We start from the raw sequence: 19,112 nt of genomic DNA, 5'->3' as shown, positions 1-19,112 counted from the left end.
TCTACAGGTTTCATGCTATGAGACTGCTCTCCAAACTTGAGTGTAGGACCACCTTCAGCATGGGAAAGCAGAATTGTCAAGTACTTCACAGGAAACATTAGCAGAGCACAGTACAGCACCTGCTCCCAGAACTGGAACAACTCAAAAATACTTCCCCATCTTTCCTAAACACTTATGGTTGAAAATAATTTAGGCCATTCTAGTGAGATAAAGAGGAAGGCAGTTGTGTTTGATTTTTTTCTTGCTACACTAAAATAAAATCCAAGTATTCAAGAACATCTATGATTTCCACAATAAAATGTAGCAAGACAATGTCTAAAACCAGTGCTCATGGCTTTCTCACTTCACTCTTCTGATTTCTTTCCTTCTGTCTGCTTCCTGGTACCTATGGCCAAAATTGCCTATGGCCTAGTAGAGCTGTAAAAATGATTGAGGAATAATGACATCTTGTTCCTTCCTTTATCTGGGAAGAGGACGCTGCTGACATCATTCTTTTCCAGGTAGCCAATATCCTTGTCAGCAGAATTGTTTAATTGCCACCTCGAGAAGTTCCACGTAGACTTTGTTGAAAACCAAGAACTTAGAGGCTGTTAGATAAAAAAGCTTTGCAGGCATCAATTTTTATCAGTCTTTTCTCTCCCCTCATCCCTCATTTTCTTTAACGTCTTATAGATCCAGATGCTTGTCACAGGCTTAAAATAAGTCAATACTGATGACTGGAGTTGGAAGGGGGAAGATCTAAAGAAAGTTTAACATTTCATAGAGTTGTATTTTTTTAAAGATTTATTTATTTATGTATACAAGAACTGGGGTCTAGGCCAGAGATGCAGGGAGGTGAGAGGATTCACCAGAGACAGAGTGGGGAGCAGAACACGTGAATCTACTGAAATACTGAGGGGAGCAGCTGGTGGGACAGGAGAGGTCTGCTGTGCCATGTGGGCCACCTCTCTGGCCAGGAATCAAACTCATGCTGCAGTGGCTGCAGATAGCTTCACCGTGCTGTGCTTTAACCCCTTGTGCCACCAGGGAGGCCCCCTCCATAAAGTTACTTAGAAACATGGCCTCATTTAATCTTTACAACTTCCCTGTGAAGTAGAAGAATTATATTCATTTTAACAGCCAATAGAGTCAAAGAAATCAGCTTGCCCAAGGCCACCCAGAGCTCCAAGTCCATGCTCTCAATCACTCTGTTTCCCTTCCCTGAGTAAACCCACTGCTCACATGTATGCAGTTTCCCACTTCCAATCATCTTCAAGGTAACTGTTTCATCTCTTATTCCCTTGATACAGTCTCAAGTTCTTACTCTGCTGGATCACTCTTGATAATGTTCAGGGATATTCTAGTAGTTCCATTTATAAAAAATAAACAATAAAATCTCCCTGTCTCTCCAGCTTTAGTCAGTAAGCACTTATCTCTTTGTTGTTCCTCATAGTCAAACTTCTTGAAAGAGTCGTTTCTGTTTCTACCTCATCTCCCATTCATTATTGAATCTTCTCCCAACTAGTTCCTGCTCCTATGTTGTGTTCATTATCATCACTTCCCTGGCATTCATCCCCTCTCTCTACACAACTAATTTGATTTTGGAAACTTATAGCTATCTAATACAGCTTAGTGCATTGGAGAGATTTGACTGCACCCTGGATCTTTGGCCTAAGATCCTAACTCTAAGCAGAAGACTTAGTGATACCAGGGCATCTCTGTGTGTCACCTCTGCAACCTGAGTTCCATCCCTGGCCAGAAAGCTAACCCATAGAGTGCAGCAGACCTCTCCTGACCCACCGGCTACTCCCCTCAGCAGTGTATTTCAGTAAAATCTTCCAGTTCCGCTCCCCGCTTTCTCTCTGGTGAATCCTCTCACCCCACACACTGCCCCTGCCCCACACCTCTGCCTATACCAGTGTTCTTCTATGCATAAATAAATAAATAAACTGTAAAAAAAAAAAGAAGAAGAAGAAGAATTAATGGACTTCATATAAGTTATATTGGTTCAGGAATGGACACATGATTCAATTAGCACTGATAAAAGATGAGGAAAGATTTGCTGGTTTTGAGGAGAAACGTTTTCTCAGGTTTCTGAGAGAATTGCTAAAGGAATCCTTTCTCTTCTCTATTTTTGAATGAGAATGAATGAGCCGTGGCCATCTTTGGTAGTGCATCGGGAAGGGGGAGCTTTGGGATGAAGCTGACAGTCCAGGAATAGAGTAGAGAGACAGAGAGCTGCCAGATTCCTGATGATCAAATTAAGCCATCGCTGAAACTCATCTACCATTGAAATTCCTATTATGTGAGTTAATAAATTGTTATTGTTTGAGTCAAATTTTTAATTACTTAAAATAAAATGAATATTGGTATACCTGTCTCAAAATTGATTTTTTCTGGTAATAAGTGAACTCTATGTAACTAAATGCAATGATTTCTTACCAATTTCATTTTGTTTTTTCAAATCATTTGACAATGAATTCACTTACTCCTTGATACAGTTTCTTAGCTTGGCTTACATGATATCATATCCCATTGTTCTCCCACTTCTCTATGTCTCTCCTCTTCAGTCACCTTTACTAGCTCTTTTTCCTCTAATCTGCTCCTAAATGTTGGGGTTGGTCCTCAGGGACTTGTCACCAGCACAGTTCAATTCTCAGTTAGCTCCTTCTTCTAATGCAAGCTTCTATTTCCCTGTTTTTCAAACCCTCTCTTAGTAATGACTCCCAGATTTATAGTCTTCAATCCAGACTTAGCTTTTGAGCTCTAAATGCCATTGTGACATCTTTACTTGGGTGTCTCACTGGCACCTGAAACCTATTATATTATAATATAAGCTTTCCAAGGGCAGGGACCATAGCTGTCCTGTTCAACACATATCATCCATCCCTGGCACATGCCTGACATAGAGTAAACTTTAGATGCCATTTTTGAATGAGTGAATGATGAATACATAGGGAAATTAAAAAATATTTATAGTAGCCTTTAATTACAAACAACAACATCTCCACTAAAGCTACTTTAAATAAAAAGAAGAATTTAGTGCAAGACAATTGAAGTGTTTCACCTGAGCTCGAGGACAGGAGTGTAGTTGTTTGTTTCTAAAGGCCATTTAGCACCATGACTTAGGATGCTGTTAATACTCTTCAAATCTCATGCCTTCTTCTTCCTGTGCAGCTACTTAATTTTTTTTTCTCTGACTGCTTTTTGTTCTTCAGACCAAAAGGAGATTCTAACCCAGGGTTTGGCATCCTTGTACTTAAAGACCCAGGTAAACTTGTGGGATGTGTGGACTTAGCACAATGGTAGTCATAGGTAATATGTAAAATAATGGCATGGATGTATCCCAATAAAATTTTATTTATAAAACTGGTGGTGGCCCAGCACAGCACTGAGAATCTGAAGCCACTTCTGCATGAGTTCGATTCCCGCCTGCCGCCTGCCCCGGAGGAGACCACATGGCGAGCCAGACCTCTCCTGACCCGCCCGCTGCTCCCCTCAGCAGTGTACTTCGTCAATCTGCCTGTTCTGCTCCCCACTCTGTCTCTGGTGAAGCCTCTCACCGTCCCTGAGCCTCTGGCCTGTACCCCAGTTCTGTATGAATAAATAAATAAATCTTTAAAAAAAAAAAAAAAAAAAACTGGTGGTGGCCCTTGGGCCATAGTTTGTTGACCCCTACTCTAGACTACCAATACATTTACTCGATTTCATAAACTCGGAAAGAGAGAATCACATCTCTTTTTTGGTTCCATGCTGTATCTTTGGCTCAGCTGAGGGCAATCTGATTTTCCTATCCCTCGTCCAAGAGACTGTGGCCAAAGAAGCAAGGTTATGTTATAACATGGTTACTCTATGGTACTCACCAGTATTTCAAGAGGCTTAAAGCTAGGTGGTAGCTCTAGGGGGAAAAAACAAACAAACAAAATAAAACATTGGAAATTGTGAATTTCCCATGTCTAAAACTTAATCTTTCATACCTCCAACATTCCAGACTCAACTCATTGTTCTAATTGTTCACACCCTCTCTCTTTCCCACATCCTTGACTTGAATCCCAATTAGCCCAGATAATATTACTTCTAAAATTCATCTCAATACCTACTCTGTTAACCATCTTCCTAATCCCAAAACCCTACCTCACCATAAAGTGAGTCACATGATTTTTTTTGTTTCCTAGTACATATAAAAGTGATGTTTATACTATACTATAGTCTATTAAGTGTGCAATAGCATTATGTCTAAGAAAACAATTTGCATACCTTAATTAAATGTGACACAGAGATGTAAAGTGAGAGAAAATTGACAGACTTGCTGGACTCAGGGTTCACACAACCCTTCAATTTGTAAAAAAAAAAAACAACAGAAAACATAGTATCTGCAAAGCCAAATAAAACAAAGGGCAATAAAATGAGACATGCTTATAACAAATTTTAATTGGTGGTGGTATGTGCTGTACCTTAGTGGACAGAATTAAAAGAAAGAATCCACTGTTTCTGTAGGATATAGCTTTTAATGGGGGTACATCATTACTCTGCTTTTTATTCCAACTCTGCCAACCATAGCAAAGGAGACCAATATCCTCACATGGTCTTCCCCAAATTTCAAGGGCTTACTGAATCTCCAGGTGTGGATCCTTGTCCACAGAGCCTTGCCTTTTTGTATCCTTTCCATCTCAGCCACAAGGCAAGAAAAACAAAACCCTTATACCCAAAGTCTGAGATTCATATGCCAAACTCTTTATTAATTTCACAGTCACTTATTGAGTACATTTTATGTGCTATTTATGTCATACAGAAAAAAGACCAGACCTTGCTCTTGAGTTGTTTTCAGACTAACAACAAAATGTGTTTCAGGTGCTATAATAAAAATAAGTACAAGGCAGCATGGAACATACTAGGGACCCTCACTGGGTCCCCAATCTGAATAACATTGAATGAATTTGTAGGGATTCTTCGTACATTGACTCATTCAACAAGTATTTCCCAAACACCCACCATGTGCCAGACTCTGATCTGGCCTGTAAAGATTCACTCATAATTGAAGCAAACAAATTCACTGCACACTCGTGGAGCTGGCATTCTAACTGTGGCAGGGGGCAGGGGGGAGGGGGCAGGAGGCTGTAGCTAAGGGGGCAGGAAGGGAAGAAGGTGGGGATACAGAGGGAATGTTGCAGACAAGTTAGAAATGAACAAGTCATTTACCACAAGAATTTTATTGAGTATATATCAAGCAGGAGGGCTAGAAGGTGAATTCTAAAGACAGAGACAGTTTCTGTCCCTACAGGCATGTCAGTGGGAAGGAAGAACCTGCAGGAAGACAGGGAAAAAATGATAAGACTGAGGACAATCAAGTTTTTCAGAAGCACTGGAATGGAGGCTTGGTTGATGGCAGAAAGAAAGCCTAAAGGAAGCATCACGAGGCTAAAACCTGACTCACCTGAGGAGGTGGAGGTAGAGGGGATTAATATGGCCATTAACCCAGCCATAGAAACCAAGATCCTTCGGAGCCAGTGCAGTATCAAAGGCACAAGACCCAAGCAGGTATTAGACTGCTATAGGGAGTGTCAGGAGCACAGACCTGGAGATTCAGCCTATTGTGAAATCTCCAGGTCTCTTTCTGAATTCTATATAGTTATCCAAAATCAGCAACAAACAGGCTACTCCACAAGGGAATAAGCCTTCCCAAAGAGAAAAAGACTGTATCAGTGCAGTCTCTGCTCTGGCACGGGGCTGCAGTCCTGCCCGCCAGTGCTTATGCAGGTGCTTATTTTCACCAACTGTCTCCCTCCGCAGGACAGCAGCCTCCTGCTTGCCTGTGACCTGTTGCTGGCCTGTGACCTGCACCAGGCCAGGGCTTCTCTTCACTGACCTCCCTCAGCCGAGGCTGAGCTCCCCAAGCTGCTGGCCTGAGAACATGCAGGCCTCTTTCTTAGCAAACCTGTCCCTTTGGGACTTATCTATGCAAGTGTCCTTTATTCTTTTGTCCCCTTTCCCTAACAAACCTGCTCTTTAAATATAACTGACATTTCTGTCTTGTGGAGAAAATCACCTAGGAAACTCAGTGCATGTTGCTGAAAGGGGAGCTTTGGTGAAACCTTTCCCAGAGTAAACCCAAGGACTCTGCTCTCTAAATGCATCAACTCCACAAACTCCATTACCGGGACAGGCGTTGCTCCCTTTTTTGGTTGTGAAACTCATCCTTAAAGCCACCCAGAGCAATCCTTCCTGGAAACTCCATATAAACCCTCTCAAAGTATTTATTTGATGTAGATATTTTGGGATAAAACTAGAGGTACTCAATGTATATTAAAAAGCATCATCCAGCTGTCTAAGTTACATTTTTGCTTGGTTGAAATACTACATTTTTTACACTCCAATTCAATTTCTTTCCTTTCTTCCTCCATCTTTCCTTTCCCCCCTCCTTCCTTCTGTTTTCTTTCCTTCCCTCCTTTCTTTTCTTCCTTTCTTTCTTATCTGACTCTATTCCCAGAAAATGGAGCAAATAAATATGTGTTTTACCAAAATTGTCAAAGTGAACCCACACCTACCTCCTAGGTGTGGTAAGGAACTAATTGGTTAATGTTTGCAAAATGCCAAGTCATTCTTGAATAAAAGGCCCTATATAAGTTCAAAGTATTTGTAATTATTATGATTATTGCTGTAATTTGTACGACTTACCTATAAATCTCTTCATAATAGGAAGAAGTAAACACTTTTAAAAAGAGGAAATAGGACAGAGGCTCTATATAAGCACTGTGGATTCACTGCCTCTCAGGACAAGAGCTAACTGGAGACAGGTGAGTGTAAAACATAGCTGTGAGATTTATGCTTTGACTTGTTTAGAAAAAAATCCAGCACTGGGTGATCAATTGGTAATGGTTGTGTCTCTGTTGCTAAGTAAATTAAAAAGTTGGGGTCTGATAAAAATTGAAGGACCTTGCAAGGAAAACCCAAGTTACAAAAGATTATGTAGATGGTAGAATGCTTTTTTTGGGTTTTTACAATAATTATAAAAATTTAGGTTGCTTTAAATTTATATAGTTACTTTTTGATTTGTAAACAAGGATAAAACAAAGAATCGGAGAATAGAACATGTGCATTTAACGGACTTTGTAATTGGCTAAACAGGAACATTTTTGTGAACTCAAAACTAAAAAATGCAGTAATTCCTCCCTTACCTTCACTCTCATTCCTGACAAGGTTATATTAACCCCATGGACCTTAAGGCATGGTTTAGAAACAGTAACAGATGGTTCTCTGTAAGCTCTGAGAGTCTCTAGGTCAAAAATATCTTATGGTCTAAGTTTGGCAAAGTTAAAGAATAGACAAGCTTTGTAAGTCTTGAATGGAAGGGAGAGGTTTGTGGTCTTGTTGATTTGATCTTGTTAACTAGACTCATTAATTGACCTCTTTGATATTCCTGGGACCCAACACCAGGAGAGAAGACTTCCTGGAGTTCACAACTCTGGGAAAGCAAAAATCCTGAACTAAAGTGAAGAAATCGGGCACAGAGTTCCTAATGAGATAAAAAATTCCATCCAGTTCCCTCTAGACAAAGGAAGGATTTACCTGAGGAGAAGAGATCCAGACTGAGCTCTCCCTGCTCTTCACTGCTCACCATCCAAATTCAGTAAACATTTATTTTCACAGTCCACATGAAAATGCAACTCTGCAAAGAGTTAAAAGGAGCCATCAGTTTTAATCTAAAAAGTTTAGATTTTTCTCAAGACATAGTGACTCCAGTGGTCAGCACATTTTACGTTGGTGACTGGCATTGTTATATATTTTTTTTAATTTATTTATTTGTGTATACAAAACTGGGGTACAGGCCAGAGGCTCAGGGGCGGTGAGAGGCTTCACCAGAGACAGAGTGGGGAACAGAACGGGCAGATCGATGAAGTACACTGCTGAGGGGAGCAGCGAGCGAGTCAGGAGAGGTCTGCCACGCCAATGTGGTCACTTCCGAGGCAGGCGGGGATCGAACTCATGTGGAAGTGGAAGCGCCTTTAGATTCTCAGGGCTGTGCTTTAACCCACTGTGCCACCAGGGCCATTGTTATTTTTTAAGGTAAGGCCAGTGGTGCATAGCAATCTTGAAGGCAGTGCCCCGGGGGGGTGTTGCTGCATGTGTAAGAAGAGAGGGGAAGGACAAGACAGAAAGAAATGACCAAGATGGGCTGCTACTGGAAAGGCCTGGCAGTCCACTGGCAGCAAGCAGATGGAGAGACAACTTAGCAATAAAACAGGTGACGATACAAGGTGGAATAGGAGACACTTCTAATGTGGACACAGAGAGTAGCTCTTAATTCTTCCAGAATGAAATGGGGCAGGACCACCTTCAGCTCACAGCACCACAGGTTATTAACAGAGCGTATTTGTCAGGCTGGTTGGAGCGCACTACAGACTTGGAATGGCTAGGGCACAAGGTTTTTATGATGGCCAAGATCGGAGAACAGTCATGGAAAAGGAATAGGATGGGGGTTCTATGGTGGCAGAAAGACCAAAGGCCTCTATCCCCACTTTTTCCAGGAAAATTGTTTAACTGAGGAAGAAAAGGTCCCTAAACAATAATTGAGAATGACAAGCACTCAGTGGAGGGAAGGTGGGCAGAGGCTTTTGGCAGCCTCTGGTTGTATTTCTGGGTGACTGCTGATCCAGCTTGTTGACATCCCCATGGGGCTTGTTACTGTTCAGGCACCAAGAAGGGAGTAGGGGGTTGCCATGGCAGTTACTGTGCTTGGTGTCATGATCACTATGCTGTCTTGGCCTGACATTCTAATAATGGGTTCCGTGCAGAGTACAGAGGTACTGACTGGTTAGTCATAGGTAACTGATGGACATATTCTGAGCACTCTCCAGAGATGCTACAATAATCCCTTCTAAACAGAGAGTACTTTTTGGCACCTGCGAAGTTGAGTCATGGGATTTGTGTTGCACCAACCTGCTGTGACTATGTCTACTGTCACTTCTCTCTCCTTCCTGACATAATTAAGGAAAAAACTTATAGAAAGTAGCTCTATGTTCCTAAGTAATTGGCAAGTGTATTTGTATAGCTCTTTGTATTCAAGTACTTGCTCAAAACAATACTTAGTTCTATGCTTGGAAAACAAAGTAGCTTTCATGCTGCAATAAAAGCTATGTCTTTCCACTTGGGATCCAAGAGATTCTGCTCCCTGGAAAAATCAGAAAAAGTAAAACTACCATGTAGCAGCTGAATGCAAACAGTTCTTTTTTTGCTATGCTCTTTCCATAAAGTGAGTGAGATGTCTTTGTAAGAATTCACCTTTATGAGCTCTTTGTCTGATCCAGGGCTGCTTTTTCACCATCCTTTTCCCTAGAATTGCATGTCCTCTCTCATTCAGGGTTAGGAACTCACTGGGTGCTAATAAAAGATTCTTGCTTGTAATTAAATCTGAGAGTTCCTGCAGACACAGCTGAAATGCCAAGTTCCTGAATCTTGCTGGTTTGGGGACTGAACGTGACAATTTCTCCTCAACTAAGGAAAATCAGGTAGACCACCATCTCAATGTTGTAGGGAAGAAAAACAAAAATCAAGGCTGTATCTGAGGGGCACAAAACCTTTGGTTTAAGAAGACAATTCAAAAGACTTCCTTAATATCTCTATGTCATCTTGAGACATGATCTCTTCCTGGGTGTTTAAAAGCAACCACCCATAAAAATAAAACAAAAGAAATGAGAAAAACATTATAATAGTGCAAAGTGCCATATTTATATGCACACTTCTTATATTGATAGTAATAACTCAAAATGACAGGCAGCCGGGCTCAGATGATCAAGGGAGATCATTGGTACAACTTGCAATGGTCGGGGTTGGTAATACATGGAACTTTGGGGACAAGTAGCTGGTTCCTCCAGCATTCTCTGAGGCCAACTGGAAACAATTCTGGTTAGCATTGTGCATTCATTTGGTAGGTAGTGGAGGCAGTTAGTAAGGAGACCAGTACTCAGAACAAATGGAAGGTGATGAGAGAAAGTTAATATAAGAAAGAGAGAAAAGTTCAGGGGAATAAGTGTTGGATGGATAGTGCCCACAGTCAGTTTTCTGGCCAAGTGAGCCCCTATGAGTTTAGTCTAACCCAGGACCAGCTATTGGGCATTTAGCTGTATTGGTGGAAGTAGCCTGTCTCTCTGTCCCTGCAGGACTCTGGCCCAGGCTCGTTCCTGAGCCCGAGCTTTGCAGAGAGAGAATAGGGAACAAGATTCAAGGTGGCCAAGTGACTTGAGATTCCCAGACTAGGATGCAAGAGCAGTGGGAAATGTCCTCCAACTTCTTCATCCACCCAAACAAAAAAATATGCTCCAAAGCACTGCAGAAAGTATACCCTTTCCTTTAACCTAAAGAAAAAAGGACCCAAATCAAGAGAAACACTAATACAAAATTCTCCTTTTGGTATTAAATATAATATCATATAAATAAAAAAATGAAGAGGCTATTGAGATAAGGTACATGCATCAAAATTGTGCTTTTCAGGGTTTCTGGGGTCAGGTTTTGAGATTCAAAACTATGGTTTGTGTTTTCTTAAAATAATTACTACCCAGTAATGCAACAGTAGGTTGAGGTCCTGTGGGCCAGCAGGAGTCTCATCATACTTAAGCTAATTGAAAGGATGGAGCAGGCAGAAGGCCTGATCTACTTTTTTTCATTACCACACAAATGATTATTTTTCTAAGTTCAGACATGAGGAAACATTTCTCTTTTTTTCACCCCTTTCTATAGAAACAACATACTATAAGGATCAACATTTTTTTATCTTTGAACTAATTTTTTTTTCTTAAAGATGCATTTATTTATGCATACAAGAACTGGGGTACAGGCCAGAGGTGTGGGGGTGAGAGGATTCACCAGAGACAGAGTGGGGAGCAGAACAGGCAGATTGTCTGAAATACACTGCTGAGGGGAGCAGCGGGCAGGTCAGGCGAGATCTGCTGTGCCATGTGGGTCACCTCCCTAGCCGGGGATTGAATTTGTGCTGCAGTGGCTGTGGATAGCTTCCCCTTGTGCCACCAGGGAGTCCCATCTCTGAACTAATTTCTATTTTAAAATCATCTTAGGAGATACAAAGCAAGGTCATCAACATGTCTGTACTGTGGCTGTTACTGGGCCTCCTTGCCCTTACTGGTAAGTGTGTTTCATTTTCCCCAAATGACCTTGTAATGGGAAAGATAAGCATAAGAACATAGTAGTTCATCTAACACTTGAAAGTAGAGTGGAAAATGTTATTCTCTAAAGTGTTTTAACAAATCTTGGATTTAGTAGCAACACTAACATGCAGCCTTTTCCTTGATGCTCCACAAAAAGAAGGGTTTTTCCCACATGTGGGTGGGTTTAATACAGTATTGCTTGAGGTGAGGCTTTAAATATACACTCTGAGACAGCCTCACAGCTCTGCAAGGAGTATAACTGCTCCCACAGCTCTTCATGGTCACAGAGGACAGGGTAAGAATTTACTATTGTGGCAATGCTTGTGATAAAATTTTAGCCGATACACTATCAATTTCAAGTGTTTCCACAGCAGAATGAGGTTCTTATTGAGTTAGTATAGTTTTGCTAATGTCACTTCACGAACAGAGTCATGATCACAACTTGTCTGGTTCAATGCCTTAGGTAAAATTGTTTTCAATTTGTAGACTCATCTGAAAGCAGCAACTGGGGATGCTATGGGAACATCCGAACTCTCAGCACTCCTGGGGCATCTTGTGGGTTTGGACGCCGCCGAGGCCTCAGCTACTGTGGTAGTTATAATTTCGTTGCCCACCTTGCTTCCTCCTCTTCTTTCTCTTTGTCTCAGGAGCTAGTTCTCCTTTTAGTAAGGGCAGCTTCAACTGAATTTGGTCCTTTTCCTTGATGCCCTACACCCCTCCCCCTGTCTTGCCCATATATTTTGATCCTTTCAACATATTCTTTGGGATCCCACTATTTCCCACAGCCCAGTGGTACTGAGTGATGGAAAGAACACCAGACATAGAGCCTAAAGACTTGATTGAGTGTTGACTCTGCTTCTGCAATAAGTCACTTAACTCCCTTGAGCCTCCAGCGGAAGGGGGAAATACTTACTTGACAGTGTTTTTGTAGACTCTAAGAATGCTTCAAAATAATGGCACTCAGAAGAGAAATGAGCTAGCCAAGTAAATTAGTATTGGCTTTGATTTTGCCCACAACTCTTGTTATTTCACTAAAGTTTAAGCTCCTATAATTTCTGGGTGTCACCTTAAAGTAGAAAGGGGGACAAAACTGTCCCGGGAGGCAATTTCTCCAAGGACTGCTTGAAGGGTTTGGGAGAACTTTCACAATGGAAAAGCACATTTCACTGGGTGACTTTGTCTGGGGTGGCTAGACTGGGGTAAGCCCAGAGTGTACCCATGGAATCGGCCTGGGTGGGCCAGAGAAGCGTCTGAGAACCCAGCTGGGGGGCACTGATCACCTTCGAGGACACGCTTCAGGAAGTGGCAAGTGGAGATCAAAGAAGGAAAGTCATAATCTTATGTCTGGAATGGCCTCTCAAAAATCTAACTAAACATGGGTTTCTCCAAGCTAGGCTGCTGTCCATGTCCTTGGAGCATACTTTCTTTCTGTTCGTGAACTCTCACTTTTAGTAGAAGTCAAACTCTTCCTTCTGGGTTTGCTCTAGGAGTCCGTGCTTCCGAAAGACTGGCTGAAATAGACATGCCATACTTACTGAGATATCAACCCATGATGCGTACTGTTGGTCAAAAGTACTGCATGGATCCTGCAGTGATCGCTGGTGTCCTGTCCAGGGAGTCTAACGGTGGCAACATTCTGGTCAATGTGGGCAATGTGGATGATGGAACCAGGATGGTGCAGGTAACCCTCCAGCAGTGATGACTTGTGGCCTTTGGTTGTGTGGCACAACACAAGCTATGCCTCCACATCTGCTGCTGTTGTTAATGGCACTCCTGCAACACACTTCTGCAGAACACAGGGTGAAAGTTACCCCCAGTAGTTGGGAGAGCCGCAGATTCCCTGCCTGAGATCAAGAGCAGCAGCATTTCTGCTACATTCTGAGCTATAATTTCTTTTTAATAAATTTTGCTGTTTTTCCAGGCTATCACCTATGATACCTCAGTCTAGATTTCCAACAAGGCAGTGGGGGAGGAGAAAGACTTCAGATTGAATCATTGCTTTATGATTTTGTACTTATGTGTTCATGGAGAAATCATTTAATCTCCCTGCACCTCGGTTTCCTCATATATAAAATCATACCCTCATAGAATTGTTAAGAAGATTCAGCGAAATCTTATTGGAAAAAGTACTTGGTATCTGATGAATTCTTAAATATCAATTCCTTTTCCCTTTTTTCCTTTCTACACAATTCTTAATGCCAAGTGTTATTTTTTTCAATAAGTCTTGTCTGGTATCTCTGGTTTTCTTATAAAAACTTCCAGAGAACTTGTTATTATTTAGCTCCATTGTTGAATTAACTGCACTGGGGTGGGTGAAGGAATTGGTGATGGCAAGGAAGAAATGAAGCCACAATTTTTTTCTACTTCATTTCACATTGTTATTTTTGAGTACGGCTGCTAGACATTGCATGAATTTGTTAAAATTTTAGTGACCTTTAATTGACTTCCTATTAGTGATTCATATGCCATTTTACAATTTTAAAGTACTTTCAATATTTTATCTTACTTTGACTTGGGGTCCGATCAAAGAATCTGGAGACATGGGTAGAGGGGAAAGCATGCAGTCCATCCTTTACAAGTGAGGAAGTGTTTCACAAAAGTAGAATCTTTTTTTTAAGATTTATTTTATTTATTTTTGTATATAAGAACTGGGGTATAGGCCAGAGGTGAGAGGTGAGAGGATCCACCAGAGACAATTTAGGGAGCAGAACAGGCAGGTCAACTGAAATACACTGCTGAGAGAGCAGCAGGTGAGACAGGAGCTGTGCAGTGTGGCTGGAGGTAGCTTTATAGCACTGGCCTTACCCCCTGCACTACCAGGGAAGCCAAAAGGGGAGAACTCTGATGCAGTGTTACACAAATTCCAGAAAATGCAGAATGGGGACCAATGGCAGCACTAGTAATGTTAGGAACAGAATCTTTTCAGCTGCCCTCTTCTGCCTCCAGTATAAAATCTCATTCCTGGGAAATGAATGAGTCCATCTCCTTTAAAAATGAAAAAAGAATTGCCCTGTTGGACATTTCTCCTGAATATGGTGGAAACTATGTGCAGTAGTAGTCGAAGGTTTATCAGAAAGTTTAGATGGACCTTTAGACAATCAAGTGATATAAAAGGAGACAAGTATAGTCTTATGCTGTTTAGTGATGTTTTGGACAACAGATTTTCCCAAGGTGCATAGCTGGCTATACTATCTAGTGTAGAATTACACTTTGTGATTTCCACACAATGACAGATGGCCTAAAATAGTGCATTTCTCAGAACCTATCCCTGCCATTTGAAGCACATGAATGTACAAATAGGAAAAAAACTTTTTTCTGACCTGTTTGGAGGGCATTTGTTTGCAGCATAGAAGGAGGGCATCAGACTACATTATGCTGGTCCTGTCACCTTTGGCTTCCAACTTAACTCTTACTATTATTCTGGAGCAGAAATGAAATATCTTCTTTCTCTCTCCTTTGTCCAAACATTGTAGTTTTCTTATGTTCCTGTAGGGAGATTGAAAGTGGCCTTGCTTCAGCCAAAGGAGGAAGAGAGAAAGACAAGGGAAGTGAAAAAGTAGCAACACCAAATAAACAGACTTACTTGGATTTTCCTCTGCTTCCTTCCTCTAGGATTCTAGCTATTATGTTCCCACATCCAGGATAAGCCAATCTCAGCTTTCACAAATGACCGAAAACTTGACTTTTAGAATCAAAGAAGTCCAGAGGAGGTTTCCAACCTGGACCCCCGACCAATATCTGAGAGGTATGGGTAATGCATGTGCTGGTGGTTTGATGGAATAGAATTAATAGAAAAAATATGAGGGCTTTGCACCAGGGTTCCCCCCAAACCTCAGCTGCCTCCTGATAAGCAATTAGGAAAGAGAGTCTAAGTTGACTACCAAGTACCCTGAAGCAACGAGTGGGGTCAGCATTAACCTTTCTCATGAATTTCAGGTGGACTCTGTGCCTACAGTGGAGGAGATGGCTATGTCAGAAGTACCCAGGATCTGAGCTGTGACTTCTGCAATGATGTCCTTGCACGAGCTAAATACCTCAAGAGACATGGCTTCTAAGACACTTCAGGTCAAACCCAAGATCGTTATCACATATGAGGCTTTAATTATTATACAGCTAAAACCAACCAATGAGGTTTTTAACCTGGAATCTTGATTTTGACTTGAAGGTCAATAAAACAGCATAAATCACAGTAAGGAAATAATTATTACCTGCATTTATGTGTGTGTAAATTAAGAGTGGTATCTCTTTAAAGGTATTTCCATAGAAATAAGCTATAAAGTAGGTTTCTATAAAATGAACTTGTATCTTATTAACTACAAATTGCTAGATTTGACAAATAAAAATACAAAAAGGCTAGTTAAATTTGAATTCCAGATAAACAAAAGAAATTTTTTTTATCATAAGTCCCAAATAGGACCCTCCCTGGTGGCGCAGTGGGTTATAGGGAGCACTACGAGGCTGTCCAGAGCCACCTCAAACAGGAGTTCCAACCCCGGCCAGGAAGGTGGCCCACATGGCATGGCAGACCGCCCCTGACCCACCCCCTGTTCCCCTCAGCAGTGGTCTTCATCAATCTGCTTGTTCTGCTCCCCACTCTGCCTCTGGTGAATCTGTCCCTGCACTTCTGGCCTGTACCCCAGTTCTGTATGCATAAATAAATAAATCTCATAGATAAAAAGTCCTAAACAATATTTGGAACAAACTTACATTAAAATTTATACATATAAAAGCATATATTATATATCATAGCAGGAGTATAATGGACCAGGTGAGAAAACAATAATGAAAAACTATATACCAGAGACATTTTATGGGGGTGGAGCGAAGAATGGGATCAAAAACAGTGGGGGAGGGAAATGCACTGGACTGTGGTGATGGCACAGGGTGATTTGGTGATGGGAAGCCCATGGGGATAACAACTGAGATGAAAAAATGCACAAAATGATGTGAAGTGTAAAAATAAACTATTATATTATTAGAAAAGCATATATATATATTAAATATATACAGTTTTATATAATATATAATGTGCATTAAAATATATACACATACATATTTGTTTATCTGAGATTCAAGTTTAAACTGGACCTCTGGCATTTTATCTGGCAAACTTATCATTGCTTTCTTTGATAAAAATCATAGTTTGAAGTTTTATTTAAAAATTTTGATGAGTAAAAGGATAAGACAGTAGCTAAACTCATTTGCTGGGGCAGTTCCACAGGAACCATTTGCTAACTTTGCAGCATTATGTCAACCTAGGACAGTCTCTATCATTTAGTTTATCTCCTCCTTTCCTTTCCTGAATCTTCTCCTACACCAAACCTCCTGCAGATCAGCTGATTATCCTCATGTTTGGGGCACTTACATCATTAATAAAGCCAGGCCATGGGGAAGGCTTGCAGTGTTGGAGCTGGCCATAATTATACCAGTACTTCATTTCATGCTAGGAGATATAATCTATAAAACTAATCACTGTCCCATCCTATCAACTACATTATATTAACACTTAATAGGCTAAGCACTAGCTGGCTGTAGCAAAATGGCAGCTCACCCCCATGATGGCACAAAGATGGCATTTAGTTTGCTCAGCAGAAAAAGCATGAGCTGCTTGTATATTATGGCAGCCCACTTGTTGGAGTGGCACCATGCAGACAAGCCCTGCATCCCCTGGTTCCTTGGGGACGCCAGCATGACCTCCTGTTGGCTCATACTGCACCCACCAGGATTGCCTTACGTATGGACACTACACAGGACATTGGGGCTATGCCTGTGCATAGTCTGAACCCTACAGCTGCCTTTTTATAGTGAGTTGAAAGACTGTTCATCAGTAAGAGGCCTGCACTGCTGCCAAGAGCTTATGATGTCCAGTCCCAGAGCTCCTTATCACTCTTTTGAACATCTGGTCTCAGGTCGTCCCAGTGAACGCACTGATCTTCAGATAACACAAGCTCCTTGCGCTCCTCCAAATGTGGCAGTGAGCTGGAAAATTAACTCAGAGCAACAGACCAGAAACAATATGTGTATGCAGATTTCCTACTACACCACACATAGCGTCTTACCCAACCTCCTCCACCTCCCTAGACCCTATCACGTCCTTCCATCAGGCCAGTGTCTCTCTAATCAGCTCTCACCTCTGACCAGCATCTGTTTATGGCCAACTGGCGGCCACCTCATTTGGGCTCTGGCTCACTGTTTTTGATCAGCGGGCCACCCTTTGTCTGGTTCCAGGCTCTCATTGGAGGCCCAGCCACCATCTTCTACGTGCAGCTTTTGGTTTGGAGTCGGCATTATCGACACTTCCTGGGGTAGGCATCGGTCATGTTGCCATCTTATATTATCTCTCTCTTAACTCTCCAAATTTGTGCCTCCCTGTAAATAAACCCTGGTGTTGTTTCTCTCCATGTATCTGTTTGAGTTATTGTAAGCATGTGGGTGAGGGCCCACCAACCTAGTTCATTCCCCTAATTTTTCTGTTTCTGTTACTGGGCCTTCTAACTCTCCTTTACTGCGAACACTTCTTTCTCCCTCTATTGTGTTAGTTAGAATAAATCTTTTAACCCTGCACCAAAGCCTTATTGTTTGTGTTTGTAACGGTGGGTGGCCAGATCCAGAACCACAAAGAGAGGTTCTGACCCGATGAGATTTTAGTATTGCTGATACAGTTACAAATAACTGGTCGCTTAGGTAAGCATTAACAAGTTTGTCTTTCCCCCTTGTTGGACAGGTTTGTCTTCTTTATGACTGAATTGGTCTCTCAGATAACCATCAGCAAATAGCTGCCTTTTCCTTATTCCTTGCAATTCCTCTTCCCTTCTTTGACAGGTTTGTCTTACCCTCTGGGGAAAAGGGAGTTAAACAGCAGTTGTTGAGGAAACAGACTGGTGCCCACCTGCCACTGTCTCTGTGCTGACCCCTACACCCTCCCCTTTGCAGGCCCTTACCCATGGCCCCTTTTGTTTCCCTTTGTATAAATAACCCTGCACCCTGCCAAAGAGCAGGACAGTAGTCTTTCAGACATGAATCTGCTGCCCCCCTCATTTGCTGGCAAATTAAACCACTTCCCTTTTCTCAAACTCTGTTTCCTTTTATTGGCTGAGGGAAACTGAGGCTGGCGTTCAGTAACATTCCTGGTAATAAAGTTTGGTTCCCTGACTGGGAAGAATGGCAAGCTGAGCCAGTGTTCTCCAACCACTTTGATTTATCCAGAAAAATGTCACTTAACATTAGCTGCAGAAATAGGGAAGAAGAAAAGTCCATGAATGGCTTCACTTTGAGGTCAGCACAAAAGCTGGGTTTTTAGGGAGGACTAGGAATCTGCAAGTGAGTTGACTAAGGGGCATTCAAAGAAGGTAAGCATTTGTTCAAAAGCCTACTGGCTCTAAAGGTTACAAGTCAGTGTTAGGGTATCATTTGGTAGAGTTAAAACTTGAGTCTCTGTACTCTTCCCAGCTAAACATTGCTGGGTGACAAAAAATTAGATAAAATGAAACCCACAGAGTTGCCATGAGAATTGGCCACTGGTCCACATTACCAATAGAGAGCTATGGAGAATTCAGGCGAATTCGGTAACAGACCAAACAGAACCAGGCCTGATATCACCTATGTGAGAAGTCTACTGAAACCTGATGGCCAGCAGATAGCAACCAGCAGAGACTCCCCCAGTCATGAAAAGGCCATGAAAAGAAGTTATAAAGGAGACCCCCAAACCTTTCTTCCCTCACAGATGAGCTCTCCCATCTCATCCCCTGCTGTTTGTCAGGATAGTCTATAAATCTGCCTTTTCTGTTCTCCACTGTGGTGAATTCTTTTACCCCTGTGCCTCCAGCCTACATCCTAATATTAGACTACCATAGTTAGGTTTGCTGGAGTAAGAAGAAAGTAAATCTAAGAGGTGATTTGGGTGAGATTGTGATATCAAATATTTAGTATTTGAAACTATTTTATTAGAGCTAAGGCATATTTCTCTGTTTATAT

General features: G+C 41.7%; 1 protein-coding gene across 1 annotated transcript; it reads left to right on the top strand.

Annotated features, from left to right (window-relative positions):
• The first annotated feature begins 11,072 nt into the window (after nt 1-11,072).
• Nucleotides 11,073-15,193, top strand: LYG1 (lysozyme G-like 1). The gene is made up of 5 exons (XM_004686160.1): nt 11,073-11,115; nt 11,625-11,729; nt 12,626-12,819; nt 14,751-14,883; nt 15,075-15,193. The coding sequence occupies exons 1-5, from the start codon at nt 11,073-11,075 to the stop codon at nt 15,191-15,193; spliced, it is 594 nt and encodes a 197-aa protein (XP_004686217.1).
• Nucleotides 15,194-19,112: the final 3,919 nt, after the last annotated feature.

Source organism: Condylura cristata, unplaced genomic scaffold (genome assembly GCF_000260355.1).
Source record: "Condylura cristata isolate star-nosed mole 26May11 unplaced genomic scaffold, ConCri1.0 scaffold00020, whole genome shotgun sequence".
In the NCBI taxonomy this organism is placed as follows: domain Eukaryota; kingdom Metazoa; phylum Chordata; class Mammalia; order Eulipotyphla; family Talpidae; genus Condylura; species Condylura cristata.
The sequence above is the reverse complement of the archived record's forward strand: the minus strand, read 5'-3'. Positions and strand labels throughout refer to the sequence as shown.

Excerpts from the sequence above, each read along its gene's own strand:
- LYG1 (XM_004686160.1), top strand. The coding sequence starts at position 11,073 with ATGTCTGTACTGTGGCTGTTACTGGGCCTCCTTGCCCTTACTG. Across the intron at positions 12,820-14,750 it reads ATGGAACCAGGATGGTGCAG|GATTCTAGCTATTATGTTCC; the intron begins GTAACCCTCCAG and ends TCCTTCCTCTAG. Across the intron at positions 14,884-15,074 it reads CCCCGACCAATATCTGAGAG|GTGGACTCTGTGCCTACAGT; the intron begins GTATGGGTAATG and ends CATGAATTTCAG.